Genomic DNA, 23,404 nt, shown 5'->3' on the forward strand with positions numbered 1-23,404 from the left:
CTTTCTTCAGCCCTGCACTGGCCAAACGTCTTTTGGACAATAATATTTCTTGGGCATCAATAGATATGTGTGGGGGCTACTGAATGCAAAGGGGAGATGCCATCCCATCTCAAAGATCTTTGAATTTCTGAAGGAGAGTTAGCACAAGTAACCATGTCATTAATAGGGACATGGATCAATAATTATTAGACTTATTGTGTGTGATTAAGCTAATTAATGAAGGTCATTAGTTTCAAAATAAATGTTGGCTGCAGGGCCTAGAGCTGTCCGTAGGATCTTACCTTTGTTGGCAGCCTTACTTAGATGAAATGTGGCCACGCCGGCAGCAGCAGATGTTTCACTATGGCCCGGGAGATCGATGCAATTACATTCCGCCAGGGCCATTCCGTCACTGCTTTCATTCAAAAACACATACCTACATAGATGTCTTTTAAAGAATTGGGTGGGAAGTATAAGTCTGACCACTTTTCAGATAAGAATAGGGAAAAAAAAAATGCCTTCCAAATTTTTCTTGGTTAAAAAGAGGGAGAAAATTGAAAACACTTGCATATCCAAGTATACAGAGTTTGCTAAAGCAAATTTCCTCCATAAAGTCACATAACTGTTATTTAATCCATTCCCCAGCCTCCGGGCACCACCATGCTAAGAACAATTGAAGTAGTTTGTCTTCTGTCTCAGAAAGAAGGTTAATCCCGTGACATTTCTTAGCTGCCTATTGTTCTGCTAATGACAATGCTGGAAGTCCTACGTAGCATCTGATGTAGATTCCACTTGCTATAGACCATGTTCTCTATGGAGATTTCTTTAAAAATGTTGCTTCACGCTTGAGATGGTCACAGGTGTTTAAAGACCCTTGATCGTGGCTCTTCCGTCTTCTCAGCGGCCCCTGAGGTTTCTCTGGGGGAAAGATGTTTGGTCCCTCTCGTTGTTATGTGGTCATTCCCCTGTTCCTCTTTCCCAAACAAATTATAACAGCCAGAGCACTGAAGCAAGGCTGCTTACTGTGAGAGAGCACATGGCTTCTGCCTTGTGTGGCCTGCGTCTCCTGGGACATCCGTGCCAGCTTGACCCCTCCGGGGCCACGTACTTTGTGGAAAATTGTGCCCAGAGAATGGAATTCCCTTGTCTCCCAAAGCGAGTCCCTGAGTCTTCCCAGTGGCTCCCTGCTCTGCAGCACCAGCGGGCATGGGCATGAGTTGAAGCTGGTGGTGGGCACTGTGCCCCGGGATCCCCAGCCCTGTGCCATTTAGTCTCCACAGTGGTCCTTCAAAGTCAGTTCCGTTACTGTCCTCACTGTAGGGTAGCGGCATCAGGAGGATGGAGAGGGTCGGCACCTTCCCCATGATACCACAGCCAGTGAGTAGAAGAGCCAGAATTGAAGACGACATAATAAAGAAAAGGCAAACCTCTCTCGGTAGACATGTTTGTGATGAATAAGCACAGATCTTGTAGCCTCGCCAAGTCCCTTTGTCACGTAGGGCCGGTAGACAGCAGTGTGTGTCACCGATGGATGGGAAAACAAAATGTCTCACCCACTTTCACCTGGGCTGAAAGCGCTCCTGGGAATCGGACCACATGTGCGCGTGTCTGTATTGGAATCAGTGTGACAGTGTATTTACGTCTCAGACTAGTTTCTATGCTTCTCCCACGAGTTAGACATCACTTATTTTAGGAGGGATTTAGAGGGAGAAGCAGCACTTCTCTCCTTGGATTTAACACTCGCCTTTGGGCATGCGTTCATTCATTCATTCATTCTTTCATTCTTTCATTCTTTCGCAAATCCTTTTGAAGCACCCGTGGTGAGCCAGGCCCTGAGCATGGGCCACGGTTACATCATGGACACAATTCCTGCTCCCGTGACGTGCACCATCTAGCTGGGAATTAAAGCAGTCCTAACCCTCATCTTTCCAGGGGAAGACCCCGAGGCCCGGCGACTGCGGACAGTGAAGAACATCGCCGATCTGCGGCAGAATTTGGAGGAGACCATGTCCAGTTTACGGGGAACTCAGGTTACACACAGGTATCTGAAGTGTGAATTGCTTTACTGAACTAGCTGGTAACTAGATGGTCACACGGCTTCTCCTGAGTCTGTTTGTGTCACTGAGTTGGCTATTAATGGAATAAATAACGTTGATTGCCAAATGTGCTGGAATTGACAAAGAATGCCATGCAGCGGGCAGAAGGGGAGTGTAAGTAGCAAGAATTAGTACGGACAGGTTCCTCCCCAAAGTAGGAGGCTGCTCAGTCCATTCAGCCAGCTCCATTTAAATTCCGCTTTGCGTGCATTTCCCAAAACTACGCTGTGCTGTCGAAACGAGCAGGTGAACTGCATTTGACCTGAGCGATAAAGTGAATAACTCGAATTCCTGCCCCGTCTTCGGATAGTCGTTACTCTGTAATGTTGTTAGTCATGCACGCGTGTAAGACATGTAAGGTCACCTTTATAAAAATGCATGGTCGTGTTTGAACAGTGATTTTGTTGGATGAAATCTAGCATTACCTTGGAAACATTTATCAGGTTGCTTTCATTGCTGAGCAAGAAGCTGAAAAGGATGCAGCCCTAGGACACCCTTCAAGCTTTTGGCAGGATGGCGATTTACGGCCTGTGTCTGGCTTTGGTAATCAAGGCCATGTCCTAGGTACTCCCCCCCACCCCACCCCTGCTGCCTCATCTCCCAGGCTCTCCTTTGCTTCTCATCTTCAATCGCTTTGATACGTGAAGTAGCAAGGAGACAGCAGGGCTTCCCTGTTGCCCGCTGTTTTGGCAGCTCGAGATGAAGCACCGTGGGTTCCACCTTAAGTAAGACCAGGGCCCAAACTTTAGGGGGACCCCAGCCTACGGATAGTGAGGCCACTTGCAGGGCAGGATCAGAGGGAAACAAAAGCAGCCGAGACACCAAACAACTTGATTCTTTCAGAGGAGAGTGAACTTGGCATTGGTGGGGGGCCCCTTAAGCCTTTAGCTTTCTGATTGCATGGAGCCACCCATTGGACCCTGGGACTCTGTGATTAGATATGAAACGCCCCTAAGTTTCCACCATAATCACTGAAATGGACTGACTGTGGGTTCCTTGGCGTGGACTAGGATGATGATGACAGAAGGGACAGCTCGGTGGTTTCTCCTGCCGGCAAGACTCCCGCTCGCTCTGCGCAGTGGGAGACCCCACGCAGCTCTGAGGAGGTGCCCCGCCTGCCTTGACTGTGTCGGGGCTGAAGCACAGGGGGCTGCAAAAGAGTCTTCCCGGTGCCAGGGACCCTGGCACTTTGGTATATTCCCCAAGTGATGTGATCTCAAGCCTAAGCACGTACCACTCTTTCCAGCCTTTTGCCCCAGGTTTAGTTGTCATTTAGGGCAAAAATGTAAAGCCAACGTGTGGGGGAAATGAACCTGAGAGAGTTAGAAGGTCAAGGCTGCCCCTGCCTGCTCGGTCAGGAGGGGCTGAGGGAAGGAGGTCTGGCGTTAGGAGCTGCACGGGGGCAGGTGCGTCCTGCCCTTGGAAGGGGGAGCTGTGAGGCAGCATCCCAGCGGGGGACCTCTGTGCCCATTGCTATCAGGGCAGCATTTTCCATGTCCCTGCCTGGGTTAGAAAGATGATTCCAGTAGCTAAGGTAACTGAATCAAGGTCGTGGTCATGAGTGCCTTGTGCCGTGTTTTGGTGGGAACAGCCTTCACTGGGCTTTCCCGAATGCGGTATGGGTGCACATCTTCCTCTGTTCCGTTCTAACAGAGTGTGGCCCATGGGCACCTGGTGTTGGATCCTGTCTTGTGTACGGGGAATCGTTCATGATTTTAAAAACATTAAAGAGCATATAAACTGCAAAGGATTCTAGGCTTAGTGGGCTCTAACCCAAGGCGGCCTGTATGTGTTCAGCACATTAGAAACCACATTTGACACCAACGTCACCACGGAGGTCAGCGGGCGCAGCATCCTCAGCTTGACGGGCAGGCCCACGCCTCTGTCCTGGAGACTCGGCCAGTCCAGCCCTCGGCTCCAAGCAGGAGACGCCCCCTCCATGGGCAACGGGTACCCGCCTCGAGCCAACGCCAGCCGGTTCATCAACACCGAGTCGGGCCGCTACGTGTACCCTGCCCCTCTGAGGAGGCAGCTGGCGTCCAGGGGCAGCAGCGTGTGCCACGTGGACGTCTCCGACAAGGCCGGAGACGAGATGGACCTGGAGGGCCTCAGCGTGGACGCCCCCGGCTACATGAGCGACGGGGACGTCCTGAGCAAGAACATCCGGACGGATGACATCACCAGCGGGTGAGTCCTTGGGGTTTCTCTCTTCACAGCGCGGAGAAGGCTTGGCACCTAGTGTGTGTTTGTTTATTTGTGTTGGCAGCACTTTAAGTTCTCTGGAGCCCATCAAGCTGCCTACTTCGCTTTCTGCGGTCCACGTCCAAGGCTGTGTGGTGCAGAGGGAAACCTTCTGGGAAGAACCACGTGACTTGGGCCGTGGTCCAGGCTTGGCAGTCCTCACTGGGAGGCTCTAGCAAGGCTCTACCTGCAGCCAGAGTGACACTTGATAACAAACCACACGGTGTCAGTTCTTTAATCAAAACCTGGCACTCAGGGTGGAGTCCAGCCTCCTCAGCATGGCCTACCTGGTCCTACGGGATCTGGCTCTTACCTGACTCTTAGATCGCACGGTTCTCCACCCTTCCCACCCCCTGCTTCCCCTGCTATAGCTGTTCCTCCCAGTCCTCAGTCTCATCAAGCTCTTTCCTGCCACAGTGCCTTTGCACCCTCGGTTTCTCTGCCTGGATTCGGTTCCCCACATCTTTGCGTGGCCGGTTCCTTCTTGTTGCTCAACGGGCATCTCTTTGCAGGAGCCCACCTGGACCATTCAACTTGAAGTAGTTTATGTAGCTTTGTCCCTTACCCTGTCCTCTCCATCACCCCGTCTTATGTTCCTCTGAAACCTTATCACTGTTTCAAGTTACCCTGATTCTTTGTTTAGATTTTATGGTCTCCCCATCCCCTCCTGCTTGCAATAATAAGCTCCAGGAAGCAAGGACATTGTCTGGCTTGTGCACTGCCAAATGCACAGTGCATTATACATCTGGGAGCTTATAGATATTGCTGAATTGAAGAGCACATGGATTCATGGGCGACAGAACAAACCTAACCTCTCTGTAATGAGCTGCTTGCTGCCTGAGCCGCGCTGTGACCATGTGCAGTCCTAGGCCTCCCTCTTGTTCTTGGCTCTACTCCCCGATCGCTGTGTGAACCGAAGATGCATCTGTGTATTCCACTTGCCTGAGACTTAATCTGTTCCCCTCACTTGCACAGAAATTTTCCAAGATCTTTCCCTCTTCTAGCATTCTAGCAGCCAAAATGATTGACAATAAAAATCAGGCATAACACTTGTGCCACTGATTTCCATGAACAGTGATCAAGAACCCATGGTTGAGTCAGTAGTTTCATAATTGAATAATAGTTCATTCTCCCACTCTGTACCAAGCCCTGTGCTAGGTGCTTTATGTATATTACCTTCTTCTGTCTTCACAGCAATCCTTTGAGGTAGGTGATATCACAATCCCCATTTTGTAGATGAGTTAACTGAAGCTCGGGAAAGTTAATTAACTTGCCCAAGGCCCTGTAGTAGTTCAGAGGCAGAGCCCAGGTCCTGCTCCTTAGCCACTGTGCCGCACCATCGTGCCCAGTATCTCATTGCTGTGTTGAAATAGCACAACTGGAATTTATTTCAAAATTAATTTACTTTTGCTTAGCTCTACTGATCTGACTAGAAATGTTCTTTGAGTTAATTAAAAGTTTAGACATAGAGGTGCTTTGGCTTTCTGCCTGTTACTTTAGAACCATCCTGTAGTGAAAATTTGGATGACAGGAGCCACTAAACCCTTATAACCTAACAAGTTTCTGCCATCTAGAATGGCTGGGAAGGTTGATGGACTGCTATGAAATGATCGCGTTAACTGTAGGGCATCGTTTTGTGTTTCTAGTTTTTTGTAAACCTACAATAACCTATGCCTATTACTAAAATTAAGCTGCCTCTGATTTAATCTTTTCATTATAATTAGAAGACTTTTGGAATACAGCATGGCCTCAAGGTTATCATTATCACATCTCACTGTCATATATAACCAAGGAGTTTTCAGGTTACTTTGCAATTTTCATATCCTGTAATAGAGTTTATTTTTCTGTTGGATCTGTCTCTGACTCCCCAATAGATGGTCAGTGTTGATTTTGATGTAGTATTGACAGTTTCCACAAGGTGGCGACATTGAAGCACGCAAAGCTTGACCCTTGGTGAGAAAGTCCTAGTTTCCTTGGCTACTCAAACCAGAGCCTTCACCCCTGCTAACAGGCAGGGATGTTTACCTTTCAGCTCCTGCTCTGGGAAGCTTACATTTTTTTACCAAGTGAGCTAGCTCTCAGAGCAAGCGTAGATAACAGTGTGGACATGTAAGCAAACCACCCGATTACTGAAACTAGAGAACTCCGGTCTGGTTTTTCTTCTCGCATTCTCTTAATGTGGAAATTTACGGCCCAAAGGAGGAGAGATGGCCCAGATGGCACTTAAAGCTCCTCCTGGTTGTAACCTTCCAGAATGTGAGCTAAGCATGACTCCACTCTGCGGGAATGCATGCTAGTGTTTGCTTTGGGGGCTACGTTATCAGTTTGCTTCACATGCTGAGTCCAGGGCAAGGCAGTGAATGTCCTTTGTACTCATTCCTTTTTCCTTTGATAACTATGACAGGGTTGTAGATATTGAGGGACTGGTCATTTAGACTCTGCTTCAGAATCTGCGAAATAAGTCATAGTACGTAGGCCAGTGGTTCTCAACCTTCTGGACCTTTAAATACAGTTCCTCATGTTGTGACCCAACCATAAAATTATTTTCGTTGCTACTTCATAACTGTCATGTTGCTACTGTTATGAATCATAATGTAAATATCTGATATGCAGGATGGTCTTAGGTGACCCCTGTGAAAGGGTTGTTCGACCGTCAAAGGGGTCGCGACCCACAGGTTGAGAACTGCTGACCTAGGCAATCAGTGTAGTGGAAAGAAAACAGCCTGAGATGTCAGACACTGAGAGCTTAAAGCCTGCTCAGCCCCTTGTGAGCTCTGTGGCCCTGGGCACACCATTCGCTTCACTGTGCCTGGAAGCACTGTCATTAACATGGTCCTTAACCTTCTATAGTTAGGTTTCTCTGTGAGGTTGCGTCTGATTAATGGCAAATCTATACAAATAAAAGGGTAATATGCTAATTAGCCCAGATAGACGGGATGTCTTCTAGACGTCCTTCCTTAAATCCTTCTGGACAAAGCCATCGTGGCAGGGCCGAGGCAGAGGTGGTTAAGGGCAATCAGGCAGGCAGGCAGAGCAGTTAGGGGTGATCAGGCAGGCAGGCAGAGGGGTTAGGGGTGATCAGGCAGGCAGGCAGAGGGGTTAGGGGTGATCAGGCAGGCAGGCCTGTGAGTGGTTAGGAGCCAGCAGTCCCAGATTGCGAGAGAGATCCCACAGGGATCGGGACTACACCGGCAGTTGGACATACCCCGAGGGGTCCCGGATTGGAGAGGGTGCAGGCCAGGCTGAGGGACCCCGCTACCCCCCAACACATACACCCTCCCACCCCCGTGCTCGAATTTCGTGCACCAGGCCTATAGAATCTGATAAAGCCACAGAGTCTCGGACAGGGTCTAGGTATCTTATCAACCTCAAACAGCCAGGCACTTGGAAACAATGAAATGATTCAAGTCTTCATCCAGATATGTGTTTGGCTTAGTGGAGACAGCCTTGATGTATGAGTAATATATAAACCCCTGAGGAGGGTCTTTGAAAGGAGTTCTTGTAAAAGTTTACAGCAAGTTTATTTAGAAAGCCTGGTGTGGAAGTAAATTCTAGTTTCTGAAAACCTATGACCTTTGTTTTTAAAATAGTACCATACTTCAACTTGGGGTAACAGCTATTTTTTGTAGTTCATTGTCTCCACTGTACAGTACGCACGTATGTCTGTCTGTATCATTCAGGTCTACCCGAGGTGGGGCTGAAATGACATTAATAAGAACCTAGTGCGGAATGTGTGCGCGTGTGTGTAAATTAACTCCCTGTGTGCGCCAGTCGTGTCTAAGTACTTTACAAGTTGCCACCTTTATTAGATCAGTAAATTGGGCTTTGGCTGTAGTGAGTGGGAAAAAGTTTAAAATAACAGATGAAGATATTTCTTACTAAGTTTTGATCTGTGAAGTCAACCCATCTACTCATCTTCTAAGCATTCAGGGTGACATATGGTGCAGAATAAAATGAAGGGGACAGACTTAGCACCCATATGTTTGGAGAGATGATTGTTTTTCTTTTCCAAGGAGGCACTGAGCTGTATAATCTTCTAAAGTATGAATATACATCCCCTCCTGGGAAAAAAATGACCATTTACATTTAGCACCAGATAATTGTCCAAGCCCCTTTGATCGCTTCCCATTGCCTGTGAGAACACATCTCAACGTCTTAACGGAACGTGGGAGGCTCTTTATGATCCTTCCCTCAGCCACCCTCTCTGCCTTAGCCCTGGTCACATCCCTCTTCACACCCCCACACGCCCCACTGCTCTAGGCTGCCTGCTATTCATCACAGAAGGCTCTTCCCTGCATTTGCAAAGCTCTGTGCCATCAGGACATGCCACTTCCTTCCTGGAATTCCTTTCCCATCAAGCCCATCAGATTGACCCTAAAATCAACACCACCTCTGTGATGCCCTCCTGACTTTTCCAGTCAGAGTTAGCTCTGCCTCGTGCGTTCCTGGTGGCTTTGGTTTACAGCCAACCCTGTGGGTGAGCCTTTCACTTTGTGTGGGAAACTGTTTGAGAGGGGCTGGACGGTGTTGAGGAAAGAGCGTGGTCTTAGAGGCAAACAGGTTTGAGTTTTAGTCCTGGCTCTGCCACCTGAACTGGAACAAGTTCTTAATCTTTGGGAATTAGAGATAAGACTTGAAAAGCACCTGACAGAGTCTGAGATGCTCAAGAAATGTGCAGTGTGTGTGCACACATGTGGGTGCACGTATGTTTCCTACTCCAAACATGTAGGTCCTAGAAGGCAAACAGGGCCCATTATTTTTCTAAACTCAGAGACTAGTACAAATGGGTATCTAATAATTATTTTGTGAATGCTCTATTCTGCAGCCCTACCCTCACAGGACCTTGGGCTTACATCACTTGCCACCACCAGCTGTGACACCCAATGGTTCTATTTGCAGAACACTTGGGGAAATCAGCTTCACCTCTGGTGTCTTTTGGTGCGACACATAGCTCCACCTAGTGGCCAATACAGGATGTGACGCTGTGGTTTTGATTGCTTTTAACTCTAAGAGTCCTTACAGCGGTTTACGACTGCGGGCCGAGGAAATGGACATTGTAATAGTTGGCTTGTCTTCCGAACGTAGCCTGCTGAGTAGTCTGGTGTGGGAGAGAAAGTGGGGTTTTGAACAAGTTGGGCTTCAATGCTGACATTGTAATGGCTGACGTCGTCCCTGCCGCGTGGCAGGGATTCCTGTGTCAACGGGGACCGTGTGCACACTGGTGCCTGCTGGGAGACTCAGTGCCTTAGCCGCTGAGGAACCCATCCTTGCTGAAGTTCTGGTAGCTCATAAACATGTCAGGGTATGTCTTTATCAGCTTGGGCTGCCCTAGCGAGATACCATAGCCTGCGGGCTCAGAGCAGACTCACTTCTCACAGCTCTAGAGGCGGGAAGTCCAGGATCGCTGTGCAGCAAGGTGGGGCCCCACAGAGAGCCTCCTTCCCGCCCACTCTGTCCTCACGTGGCGGAGAGAGGGGGCTCGGTGTGTCTTCCTCTTCTTACGAGGGCACCAATCCCATCATGATGTCATCAAACCCAATCACCTCCCAGAGGTCCCACCTCCTAAAACCATCATTTTGGAGGTTGGGGCTCAACACACGATGTTTAATCCATAGCAAGGCGTTTCATGCTTCCAGACATCACTTACATGTGCAGCACTCTGTGCTTGGGTTGCCTTTTCATGACTGCCTACCAGGTCGCCTCCTTGTGGAAGCCTTTCCTCATTCTGTCCAAGCAGAGGCAGCGATTCTTTCCTCTGGGCTCCTGTGGCACTTAACATGCCCATCATTAGCACCGGTAGCACTGCCTCAGCATTATTATAAACATGTGTGTGTGTGTGTGTGTGTGTGTGTGTGTGTAAGATCAAACAAGGCACCCATACAGCATTTTCAGACGGTCTCAGTGCACTGATTATGAGGAAAGGAGCCCATACCCATTACAAGCCCTTAAAGGTTAAGTCAAATCTATCTTAGATGCTTGCGTATCATCATTGGCTGGCCCAGTGCCTGCCTGTTCCTTAATTAGTAGTCAACACATATTTGCTGAATGAACGCTACACCTGGCCTTCAGCGGACCAAGACCAGCCGCCTGCCTCTGGATGAATATGTGCCTAAGGTGGAAGCCCCTTGAGCTTGGGGCCCAGCCACGTGCTCTTCCTCTCCTTGGCCCTGTCTTATACTGTCCCATTATTCCAGGCCTTGGGCCACCTCAGTCCCAGTGAGCCCGACAGTGACAGTACAGGAGAAAAGAGGCAGCTCGGAGAGTGGAGCATGTGCCATGGGGTCATGGAGACGGAAGTGCCTCTGTTCTTCTCTTTCTTCATCCGTTGACTGCGATGGGACAGATGTGCGAGGTGTTTGTCACCAACTCAGCAGAGCACACAGCAGGCAGCCTGTGAATCAAACATGCGGCACCGCTAGCAAGAAAGGCTTTCTTATCTGGTGACTGTTTCTCATGGCCTTCCCAGGCCAGACCTGAAGCGACCTTGACCGTCTGTTGTTCCTGGCAAATTGATAGGAAGGAGAGGAAGCCAGGAACTCCTTAACAGCCAAAAATGCACCCCGGAGCCAAGACAAATGATTTTAGGCAAGGCCGTCCTGGAAGGCGTCAGGTCACGGCGGGTTCCACAGGGCATGGCGGGCAGCTCTGGGGTTTGACAGAAGGGGCTCCTGTTTCTCTGGGTGGTTCCCTCTGAAGTGGTCTTGGCTTGTGCAGCTCTGGGAATGCTTATGAACTCCAGGTTGCCAGTCAGCCAACTGCAGGGTGGGCCTCTGGGGTTAGAAAGGTTTACCTGATGTGGGAGGGTAAAGACTCAGCTCTGAAGACAAATCTTTAGGGCCTTGGGCAAGTCACTTGGCCCTAATGCACTGCCATCCTCTTCAAACTCTCTCCTTCTCTCTCTCTCTCTCTCTCTCTCTCTCTCTCTCTCTCTCTCTCTCTCTCTCTCCCCCTCTCCAATAAGAAGCCTCTAGGCCCAGAGTAGCCCAGTACATTGGAGATGGGGTTGGGCCAGGCCCTAGTCAAGGGGTCTTTCTATTTCCCTCTTCTCCCCTCAGTGGTTTCTCACTGACAGGTCTTACCGATGTGCGAATTCACAGAAACCATAAACACCCCTTCCTGTCCAATATTTTCCTTGGTGTTAAATATCCCAGGCAAATACAATGAGCCCTGTTTTCACAGACAGCTCTCGGGGGAGAGTAAGCAAGAATAGGGAGTCATGCATGGGGCAGGATTGATTTCTCCAAGTGTTGCCCAACCAGTGGCAGCTCTCCCTGCGTGGTTGTGATGTCATGAGACATGGGCAGTGTGGCAGAGTAATGGCTCCGGCTACCGGTCTCGGTCATCCCCGATGGCTGAGGAGGCCTCAGTGGTCTGCTTCTTCTTGCATCCACAGTGGGCCCCCTTGATTTACAGAGTGTGAGAAATCTATTGGCCTTTATCGGCAACTGGAGAGGCACTTTTATCAGAGGAGAAAGAACAACGGAGCTAACAACATGCCCGAAAGTGGAGAGAGTGTCCAGCATTCTCTCACTTACCCTCGCCGCTGGTGGTGACTGTGGATTTAGCAGGCAGAGACTGGGACTGAGAAAAAGACTTATTGGCCAACAGCCCCATGGAGAAATGAAGTGGGCCCTGAAGGGGCTGCTCACCCTCCGATCCTTGCCAACACCCTCCTGGTCCTAAAGCTTTCCAAAGCGTGGGCTCTCCTGGGAACTGGCAGCCATTCCTTTGGCCTGCCTTCCGAGGAGGCTCCAGGCAAAAGGCAGTAAAATTCCATTTGAAAGTGTTTATTGAGTTTGTTGTGTACTAGCGACTATGCCAAAGGCACTGAGCCCAAGGGGAATGAACAAGACCCAGTGCCCAAGTTCTAATACCTCAGACAGGAGCTCATGGAAAGGACGTGTGTCTTTCACCACAGGAGTGCTGAGCTGCAGGGATCAGTGGGGGAATCAGTGAATTCTGTAGGGAGAACTGACAGAAAATAAAGAGCCTACTGTGCGGTAGGGGCAGTGGGAAGAGTGTGGTTGTGGAGCCCAAGCTGGATTCTGGGGCTGGCAACACCACTCCTAGCCTGTGTGTGGGAGCAAGCTATTAAATACCCTGGGCCCCTCTCACAGGGGAGTTGTGGGGCTCCTGTGAGATTGTGCCTGGATGGAGCCCTCGGTGGATGTCACTACCATAAGGTCCACTAGCAGCAACAGCATCTTGAAAGGTGAACAAGTGGCCAGGCTGATCAAGGTCAAGAGCAAGGGCGTGAGAACATGTGGACATGGGGCATGTTTTCCCGAGAATGGTGCCTGGGAAGGATTGGAGAGTCACGACGGGAGCCGGTGGGCTCGGTCAGCGGCTATCAGGGTCCAGAGAGCGGGGACGTGGCTCTATGTAAGGCCGAGGCCCTGGGAACAGAGGGTTCGAGGGACTTTTCACATTGATTCAGCCTGACATGGGGTCATTTGACAAGGAGCATGAAGGTGTCAGAGAGACAAGGACAATTCCCGGGTTGCAGCCTCTGCTGAAACCAGCTGGGAAGTAGTTGACCTTTGTCCTCAGCACCCTCAGTCCGTTTCCGGTGCTCCCTCTTGCCTGTTGACACCCACCCAGTCCCTCTGACTGTCTCAGGCCTCAGGGCTGGCTGAATGTTTAAGCAGAGCAGCCGGTGGACTGTAATTCTGGGGGTTGGGGAAAACCCCAATCCCACAGCCTTCCTAGACTTGCCCCGGAGGAGCATGGGGCCCTGTGGGGGAGGCTCCCTATGCGTCAGCACTTAATGCTAACACAAGGTGGGTGGCAATAAATGTTAGCATTGAGAGGCATGATGTGGGGGGTCCAGGGGGGACCTGAGAATAGAGCAAGCCAGCGGGGGCCTTTTATGTCCTCACTTCCTCCTTCTGGGAAGCCAGCTTCCCCGATCTGCACATGAGAATAACATGCCTGGAGTTGCTGTCATGAGATAACCAACACATGCGAAGTGCTGATACCGTGCCTGGGTGTTATAGCTCCTTCCACTCATCCTCATGATAAGATGATGCCGCCAAGATTAAATGGGACACGGCGTACGCATACGACCTAGTTCAGTGCCTGGTGCAGGGTGAGAGCACTCAGTGTATTTCATTCTCTTCCACCCTTACTCATTGCCAGCCCCGGGGCACCCTCTCCTTACAGTGGATGGGGTTTGAGATGAGACTGTAACTGACATTCACATGACAAATACAAATACCCCAAAACACTCCAGCCGACAGACAGGCAGACAGTCGCTGTGCTGGGTTTGCAAACCCTGCTGTGGTGAGTCAGACTGAGCAAGGCACTCCTTCCTTTCCTTCCCACCCTCTGGACTGCCTGCTGCCTGTCGAGGTAGACTTCCTGCCCTTCTCAGGGCTCTTCATTGGCAAGCAACGTCAACATGGGGACATGTGGGCATGACTCAGGCTGGCCCTGGGTGTTTAACAGGGAGATTCCACCTTGGGTTCATTAATCAACGCTATGGAGAGACTCTGTATTTTAGTTATTTCAAATCAACAAACATTTAACAAATATCTCCTCGGCCCCAGGCTGTGCTCTGGGGTAGGACAGACGAAACTTGTTCTTAGGGCTGCCCCATCTGGTTCTCGTTATTTTGGGGGTTCACTTTTGGTCCTTACAGGTTCTCCTCAAGATAAACTTGGGACCTGTGAGCTCGCATTTATTGAGAAGTAGTTACACAGACAGGAGAAACGTCCTCCAGCTCTGTAGCTCTCGGTGGGTGGCGGGGGTGTATGGCACCCCTTCCGTACGCTGAGCATCGTCACCCCCAGGCCCTAGCTTTTCATGACATCGTTTACACTTTACGAATAAGGAAAATTGTTACTTAATGGTTTTAGGCCCATGGAAGAGATGAAAAGGGTGGTCTGGCACTCTGTTGTTGCTTTCTCTTGGCGCCCTGGAATTTCAGTGTGACTCGGTGCCTCTGTCACTTCGCTGGACATGAATTGGCTAGTCTGTCGCCTCCTTCAGGACCAACCCCTTGCAGACGTGTTCTTGTCTGCAGGCTCCTCTTTCTCTGCTCAGTGCTTCGCAGATGTGCCAGGAATGGGGAGAACCGAGGTGTCATGGTGGGACCCTGAGGTCCCCTTGCCCTGTGAAGCTTTTGCACAGTTTTGTTAAGTTTTCGTGTAGTTCCCTCTAGAAAACCCAGTCCAAATATATAAATTTTTATCATAAGCATATAAATCACTGGGAAAAAAATACCCTTCCCAGTTATTTTTCAAGGGGCAGCAGCTACAGAGCCGCTCAACAGATTTATGATGGCAAGGTTAGAGGATACCAAGTTCGAGTTGAGGTGAATATGAGAAGAAACATTTGGATGATGTTGGGAGGATTTGGCCCTAGGACAGTAAGCCCATGTTGAAAGACTCAAAAAAAAAAAAAATAGGTAATATGTGCCTGTGCTCAGATCAAGATAAGAAACTGCAGTTTTGTTGAGCACTCATGATCCTCCCATGATGCTGCTCGGGGGTCGTGGGGTCATGGAAGACAGAAGTGGAGTCAGAAGACCTGGCCTTGCCGTCCTTACTTGCCATCTGTGTGTCCTGGGGGAAATCGCTGCCTATTCTGAGCCTGTTTTCCGTCTGTTAAATGGTAACCTTCTCCTCAGGTGTGTGGTGAGGAAGAAAGGAGATAGTTTGAGACACAGAATGGTAGTCCCCTTCAGCTTCTCAGAGTTATTGCATCCACTTGCCTTCCCAATCCTTCACTGTACTTAGAATATTCACTGAGATGATCTCATGCTATTTCTTAGTCCTGAGTACAGTGACCACAAGTCTGCCAACTGGGCCTGAATTGGTCTGTGTATTGGGGTTCTCCAGAGGGAAATTTTACAACTTGAGTCCAAAGGCAGCCTGGAGGTAGAATTCCCTCTTCCCTGGGGAATATCGACTGATATTCTTTCCTTCCTTCAAGTGATTGGATGTGCCCCACCCACTTGCTAGAGGATAATCTGTTTTCCTTAAAGTCTATTGAATTAAAGGTTCATCTCCTCTAAAAAGTACCTTCACAGAGACATCTAGACTAGTGTTTGCCCAAATACCCAGGACCATGGCCTTAGCACACTGACACATAAAATTAACCATCACCGTCTGCAAGCAGGCCTTACAGGATGATTGGTGGGAATGAGTCATCTGGGTCAGGAGGCAGCTGACCTGCGGCCCAGAGACGAAGAGCAGCGCATCAGCCCCTAGAAACATCTGCGAGGGCTCCAGCTGCCGCATCCTGCCGGGGCTGTGACCACAAAGCAAAACTCTGTGCAGCCTTGCAAGAACCATGGCATCCCTTCCAGAATCCCCAGGGTCCTGATAAGAAATCTCCCTGAGAAATGGAGGTTTCCAGCTTTCCTCTTAATCCCGAAATAGCTAAGGAATGAGACAGACACCCCGGCATGGACAGCTCTGGAGGGCTGAGGATTTTCGAGAACCCAAGTGAAATGAGAGTCCCAGTCTAAGGAGAGGCCCACGTCTGTCCCCAGAGTCTTCTAGCTGTAAATCAAGCCCCCATTCATTTCTTGATCTTGGGACGCGTGGGAGACGGGGGTCTGTGTTTCTCTCTGCTGTGTCGTCGGAATCCAGGTCCCAGGCCCCAGAGCCTTGTGCTTGTAATCGCCCGGTCATCAGTTTTGAAACCAGAAATCTCGCATACTTGAGCAGCGAAGTTTAAAGGGTGAAGTTGTCAGAGACACGGGATGAGAATAAATGTGGTGTTGGCTCTGAAGGAAGAAGTGGCCCAACAGTGCCTGCTAACACAGGCCCTCCATTTGGCCTGGCCCGCAGCAGCCGTCCTGTGATTCCTGGCAGCAAAACTGCATTGCAGTCCCCGTTACATGCTAGGCCCCAGCCTGAACTCTTCACGTGTAATGTCTCACTCATTCTTCAGACCAGCTCTTTGAGAGAGGGGCAGTTTTTCGTTCTCCTTCTGCAGTTGGGAGACCAAGATCAGAGAGGTTACGTTGCTTGAACAGGTCACACAGGTCACACAAACTGCTAGAATGTGTTCAACCGGGCAGAATTCATAGCCCTTGCTCTAAGAACTCTGCATTGTGGCTTTTCGCTGTAGCTAGACCCCATGCTCTGATGGGTGGGAGGCAAGGCCAGAAAGGAAGAATGGGTGCCTTCTGGACGTCGGAGGCCCTGGCTACACCCCCGTGCCATCTTAAGGAGCCGTAACGAGAGCTAAAAGGAGGCGTTCCGAAGGGTGAGGCGCAGAGGGCCGCGTTGCATGGCAGCTTGAAAATGCTTGGGGAATGCTTGCACAAGGACCACTGGATGGCCAGGCTGGCGGGGCCGTGGCCAAGGCGGATACTTTTCTTTGCCTCGAAAGCATTATTATGTGTTTCATTTCAATTAAACACCCCAGGTCTCTACTGCAGCCTGAGAAACACTTGTGTCAACATTCCCCGGGTGCCTGTGCAGAAAGTAAATGGGGGCAAAACCGGTTCCTTGGATGTCGGAAATGAGAACCAGTGATGTGGTTGGAGGCGGGAAGGTTCTGCTCCGGAGCCCGTTTCGCACGGTGACTGACCGAGGAGCCTCCCCACCGCACGGCCTTTGCTGTTAAAGCTCGTGGAGCTGGGTGTGTCCGTCACCTGCGCTTCCAGCCTCTGCAGATGGGGAACCTGAACTTCTCCGAGGAAATTCTACTCTCAAGAGCCCCCACCCACTGCGAACCCAAACAAAACACACAATTACAAGCTCAGCGCCACCTGGAGACCTGAGAACCATGCGTGGCGAGTGAGAGCTTTATTAATCGAGTGACTTTTGCTTTAACTCTGTGGGAGTTGTTAATTAAAACCACTCAACCATGGCGTTGGGAGAGAGGGAGGGAGAACGAAATTGAGGACCGCTAACAGATTGCCTTCCCTCACGCCTCTGCAGGCTGGTGCAGCTATTGTGAAGTTGACACAGACTTTACGGTTGAATAAACCATTCACCAGGGATACGTGTGCGGTTCCGTGGGAACAGCTTTCATTAATGCCCTGCAGCCGGGCCCTCTGGATTCAAAGAACCTGCCTAGCCTCTGACCACATCTGCAAGCTAGTTAGTCATCACGATCATTGTGATCAGAGGAATAGGAGCAGCCACCGTTTCTGGGCATTTCTGAATGCCAAACCCTGTCTGCAGCACTTTGTATGCATCGTCTCAGTTCAGCCTCGCTAACTAACCTGTGTGGTCTTCCGCCTGTTCTCCGGACGAGGACACCGCCAGAGGGCAGTAACCCGCCCGAGGTCATGGAGCGGGTGGGTTAAGCAGCCAGGCTGACCACCACACAGGAGCGTAGCCACCGTGTTTCAGGGTTCTCACTAAAGCTGTGTAAACATGTTAAAAATCTACTCCTCGTCTTACCCCCAGACTCGCTTCTCCTCCCGTGTTTCCACATCCCTTTCTCTTCCACAGCCGGAACCTGGAAGGCTCTCAGACCTTTCATTCCCTTGTCCCTGGAAGACCGGCACTAAGTTGGCTGATTCTGTCTCTTTGGCGTTTCCTGCCATGTTTTCTAGTCTCCTTGCTCATATTTCTCCCCAGAGGACTGAAGTCAAGCCTTCCTTGCTTTCTTTGCCTCTGATCTCAATGCCCAGCCAACAGATCTGTCCCACCTTTCGGTGAGAAAATTCTTTCTAGAGTGTAGACCTGATCACGTTATCACCTGGCTCCACATTGCCTTCTCCGTATAAACTCTGTTTTATTTTCTATTGCTGATTAACAAATGACTCCAAAACCTAGCTGCTTGAATCCACCATGTTCGTATGCTCATGGGGTCTTTGCATCAGGAATTAGGACAGGTACAGTGAGAGGGCTGGTCTCTGCTCTACCTCATCTAGAGCCTCAGCTGGGAGCCACCAGGGCTGGTGCTGGCTCGATGCCTGGGGGTCCAGGTCATTCCAGAGCTTGTCGACTCACATAACTGCCACTTGGCCTGGGACAAATTAAAGCTAGGACACTCATGACCTCTCCACGTGGCTTCTTCACAGCATGGAGGCCCTAGGAAGGGTAGATTTCTCACCTGGGTCCTCAGAGTTCCCAAAGGTGAGTGGTACAGTGAGCAAAGTGAAGCTGCATCACCTTTCATCACCCACCCTCAGACCTCACCGAGTGTCACTATCACCATACTGGGTTCATCAAAGCAGTCAGCTCTCCAGATTCAGGAGGAGGGGACATAGATCCTCTTTCTCAATGGGAGGGTGGCAAGGTCACCTTGAAGATCATGTGGATGGAGCAGGAGATATTGCTGTGGTCATCTTTGGAACATACAGCCTGCTATGTTCTAACCCTCTGTTGTTCAGCATGACATACAAGGCCACGTTGGTGTGTAAGCTCCATGGAGGCACAGACCTTGTCTGTCTTCTGAACACTAACTCCTGTGCCCAGCACAAAGTAGGCCCTCCCTTTTATTTGAGGGGCTAATGAGTGATGGATCCACTTGCCAAGGCTCATTTCTGTTTATCTCCTCTTCCCCTCACGGCCCAGCCCCCCCCCCCCAACTGGCATCCTAGTCCTGCCACTCTGGACCACTGACATCTTCCTTGATGTAGAACCATGTTCTTCTAACTCTGTGCCTGTACACCCATCTGTTCTCTATCAACCACTCTGCACTCAGTTGCCATCCACCTGTCACAGTCCTTTAAGGATCTGCTGAGGCTAGGAAGCCTTCCCGGGCGACCCCAGCAGACATGGGGCTCCCTCCTCTGGGTTCCCAAACACCTGCTCATACCTCCCAGTTCTTTTTGGCTTTGTCTATTTGTATAACAGTCCCTGAGACCAAGATACTCTTGAGCAGGGGGATGGTGTAATTTACCCCTGCATTTCTAACTCCTGCCAGATGTACTGTGTATGCTCCGTAGTGGGTGTAGAATGAAGGGAGAGGGAGAGTAGTATTTCATAGCCATAATGGCAGCCAGTATTTGTCGAGAGCTTTTCACATGGCAGGTACCTTCAAGTATTATCTCACTGAATCCTTACAGAAACCCTAGGAGGCCTATAACATGGTATCACCCCCACTGTACAGACGTAGACACTGAGGATGAGAGAAGTCACTTGTCAAGGTCATACAGCTGCTACAGGGTGCAGCCAGTTTGGGGAAGCTTGAGGACTCAGCCATTGAGGTCCAAGCTCCTTTCCTTTGGGTGCTGCCCCCTGCTGGGTTTTAGGTTCTGAGACCCAAAGATGTACTGTAGCTAGGTCCTAGAGAGCTCTAGAAATCCTAACCTTTAACCGGATTAATGGAATAATAATGTGGGAAGCAACAGAGTATCTGCAAGTTAGACAAAGTCTGTTTTGTTCTCTGTGCCAGGTTTTAAGGGGAGCAGAGTCAGGCAGAGGTTTGTTTGGGGAAAGGGAACAAGGAAGGTGAAGGGTTCAAAACCCAAAACATAATAGAAATATTTGTAGAAACAAGTCTGCTTGATGTGGAAAACTCTTAGAAGAGGGCAGATCCCAGAGGCCAAACCTGAACAGCAGGTGGAGGTTAGACTTCAGTTTCTCATTTCCTAAACACAGGGATGACCGTTAACCAGTGAAAGGAAAACGTGCTGAAAAGCAGACCTGTCCAAAGCAGGCTGGGCTGTTCTTGCATAAGGGCATGAGCCTCCTGTTCCTGAGAGTAATCAAGTAGAATCTGGGAACCTGTGTCCACATATTGCAGAAGCGATTTCTGTGTGAGGTGCAAGGCTGAGATGTGACCTTTAAAAGTTCTTCCTGGTCTAAGATTCAGGGTATCCAGGTTCCCATAGGAACCACCGAAGCTTCGATGCTGATTGAGCAGAGGTGGGTGTTGTGTTCAGGAGAAAGAGGTCTCTTGGACAAGTCAGGCTTTCCCAGGTCGAGCCAGCCTGGGTGTGGTCGCAGGGCACCAAAGCTTTTCATTCTGAAAATTATCTCACCTACATCCCCTTTTTAAAAACACAAAAATCTGCCCTAGTCAGTTTGGCTCCGTGGTTGGAGCATCAGCCTGTGGACTGAAGGGTTGAGGTTTGATTCTGGTCAAGGGCATGTACCTCGGTTGCGGGCTCGATCCTCGGCCCCAGTTGGGGCGCGTGCAGGAGGCAACCAATCAGTGTGTCTCTCTCACATCCATGTTTCTCTCTGTGTGTCTCTCTCCCTCCCTTCCACTCTCTCAAAAAACCAATGGGGGGAAAAATATCCTTGGGTGAGGATTAATACAAAAATAAATAAAAATTAGAATCAATTAAAAAATAAACACAGAAATTGTGCACGCCTCCTTTCCCTGCTCCAGGTTCTGACATGGAAGGTACAGGAGTGGGAGGCAGAGTGGACTGTAGCTATTGAGAATCGCTATGAGTTCAGCGTCTGCACACCACCCAGGCTGTTAGTGGAAGTCACACTCCATAGGTCGTGTAGTGCAAACGGTAGTTATTTAAAGAGTAAAAGCGTTACAGTATTGCATGTGCTCACTCCAGCTGTGCAGGGTCTGGGAAATCCAGCTGTGCCCAGCCCCATTTGAAGAACTACGTCAGCTGCCCTGAATCTTATCCTTGTGCAAGTACAAGCATTTGAATAAGTTGAACAGTGAGGAAACGTGTCAGGAACCCTGTTCTTTTTGTCTGTGAACACCAGACAGCTGTTATGACTGCAGTTCCTACTGCACTGGTGGAAGGTAATTTGAGTAGCCTGTAGGCAACCGGTTTCTTCCTTCCTGCTCTCGAGGCCACTGGCCTGTGCTCAGGTCCCTGTTAACCTGCCCTTCCCACCAGAGTGGGGCAGCTGCCGCCGGGGGGGTGGGGGGGGGGGGCCTGTCGCTCCCGGTGACACCACCCTGTGCTGCTCTTTGTGCACAAGTGAGCTGATGGGCCTGGGTGCTTGGCTACGTGGCTTCTGGGTGTCTCATGCCCAAGTCACCTCCAGCAGCCGTCTTGCTGTGAGGAGGGACATGCTCGTCCTCGCAGTCGGCGCTGCGCCTGCCCCTGTTTCAAAAACGCCAGTGGCACCATCCAGGCCCATACATGTTGGAATTCTAGGAGGAAACAGTTTTTACCTTTGGTTTAAAAGGTAAATTTATAACATCAAATATGCTCTTTCAAACTCCAGCTCCACCCTGGAGCTGGGCCCACTCCCACTGAGAGCCAAAGCTCCAGGCCACTGAGTTCTGTTTGTGAGCCCCGGGCACGTGGACACGTGGGAAAGCGAGCAGGGTCAGGCCTCCTGTGTCGTCAGCTGTTGTGCCTGTGCATTTCGTGGCAGGGAATTTGAGCATCCTGGGGTCACCCAATTTTGCTTAGTCCCCATGCTTGAAGGCAGAGGCCTATATATTTCTTTAGTAGTATATGCATTGAATCCCATTTAGAATGAGTGTCCTGCATAATGATACTCATTTTTTTTTTCAGAATAATGATATTCTTAATGAAAATGTTACCTGGCAGAAATTTAGCATCTAAGGCCGCACGGTGAATTCACTGTGCATTGTAGGTCCTCTGCGTTGGCATGTTTGTCTGTGTGACCTCTCTAATTTCCTTGCCCCAACCCCAGGGGCACCTGCTCACCCTTCCAGGTGCCACTTGAGGGTTCCTTCCTCGAAGCAGCCCTTTCTGGCCTCTCCCTGCTCTGCCCCTTGCTGAGCCCCATGCAACATCTGCAGGCCTGTTTCCCACACCCAGACACTGAGCCCGCCTCGAGGTCAAGGACTTAGTCTGATTCTCATTCCCAGCACACGAGTCAGGGCCTGCCTCACAGTAGGGGCTGCATAAATGTTTATTGAACAAATGGCACCACCTCAAAACAGGCACCATCTCGAGGGCAACAACCTGCATGTGGCGCTAGTGCAGCCCCTCAGCAGCTTCCAGAAACCCTGGCTGGGGTTGGGAGATGCCCCCGAGGCCGCTCTGCACCTCAGTTTGCAGAAGGGGTTAGTCACCTTCCTGCCCAATGTTCTCCGTGCATCTTGACGGTTCCTTCAGCCACAGCGCTGAGAGGACAAGGTGAAACTTGCAGGGGCCCAAACCGGAGCGCCAGCTGGCTTCTCACCAGTTGGGTCGTGACTATGGTTGTGACCTGGGGGGTGTCTCCATGAAACCAGACGAGGAGACACTGGGTGTCTGGCTCCCGCCCCTGGGGTGCTTGTCATCCATGAAAGGTAACACACAATCCTAAAAACCATCATAAATTCCGCTGACCTCATGGGGAACGTGGACTTGTGTCCTAGAGCACTTTGGGGTTGAGAAGGCGCGTCTGGAGCCACAGGAATGATAAGGTGCAGCAGCATCCAGACGGCCAGTGAGCACGTCTCCGTGGATGAGAAGTGCCTGGGAGGAAGGATATTTTGACAAAGTTGGGGGGCTTTTCCAGGGGACTGGCATCTCATGACGCCCCTGCTGCGCCGCCCACACGTTGCCCAGTCTCTGCATTCAGCGTGCCGGGCGCTGCTCACTCATACTTCCTCATCTGGGCGTCCACAGCTGCACTGTTCCAAGGCCTGTAGGCTTGTATGTGTAAGACCATGAGTTCATTGATATTTTAGAAAAACCTTGGAGTCCTCACAATGCTTATCAAGCCTTAATGTGAGATGGAGGGGCCCTCAGAGATCAGGTACTGTTAACATGCACATTGTCCCCTTAATATAGAGGGCAAGACTAGTCATGGTGAGGATTTGAAATTTAAAACTATATTATGGTGACTATTTGGCTGTTAGGGAAACTGAGGCCAGTCTGGCTCACAGTTCCTCCATCCAGATCTCAAGATTTAAGTCAGCATTCCTGATCCTCACTACCTGCAAGAAATTATTTGCACGTCTGTTAAAATGCTGGTTTGGCCTTGGCCGGTGTTCTCAGTGGTTAGAGTGCCCGTAACCAAAGCGTCACAGGTTGGATTTCAGGTCAAGGGCACGTACCTGGGCTGTAGGTTTAATCCGCACCCCATGGGTGTGTGTGTGGGGGGGGGCAACCAATCAATGTGTCTCTCTCACAGTGATGTTTCTCTCTCGCTCTTTCCTTCCCTCCCTCTCTCTCTTCCACTTGCTCTAAAAATCAATGGAGGGAAAATGCAGGTTTGGGGGAAGGGATGAATAGGGGGAGGATGGCATTTTTAGGGTAATAAAATTCTATCTGTATGATACCG

At 50.2% G+C, this 23,404-nt stretch overlaps 1 protein-coding gene across 8 annotated transcripts in view; it reads left to right on the plus strand.

The window, feature by feature from the left end:
• NAV2 (neuron navigator 2) overlaps nt 1-23,404 on the plus strand; it is a 366,516-nt gene that overhangs the window by 219,626 nt on the left and 123,486 nt on the right. For all 8 annotated transcript variants that reach the window (XM_059709138.1, XM_059709130.1, XM_059709131.1 and 5 more), the window contains 2 exons: nt 1,912-2,020; nt 3,873-4,262. In XM_059709138.1, coding sequence (XP_059565121.1) covers nt 1,912-2,020; nt 3,873-4,262 — 499 coding nt within the window. The remainder of the gene's footprint in view (nt 1-1,911; nt 2,021-3,872; nt 4,263-23,404) is intronic.

Source organism: Myotis daubentonii, chromosome 9 (assembly GCF_963259705.1).
Source record: "Myotis daubentonii chromosome 9, mMyoDau2.1, whole genome shotgun sequence".
Taxonomy (NCBI): Eukaryota; Metazoa; Chordata; class Mammalia; order Chiroptera; family Vespertilionidae; genus Myotis; species Myotis daubentonii.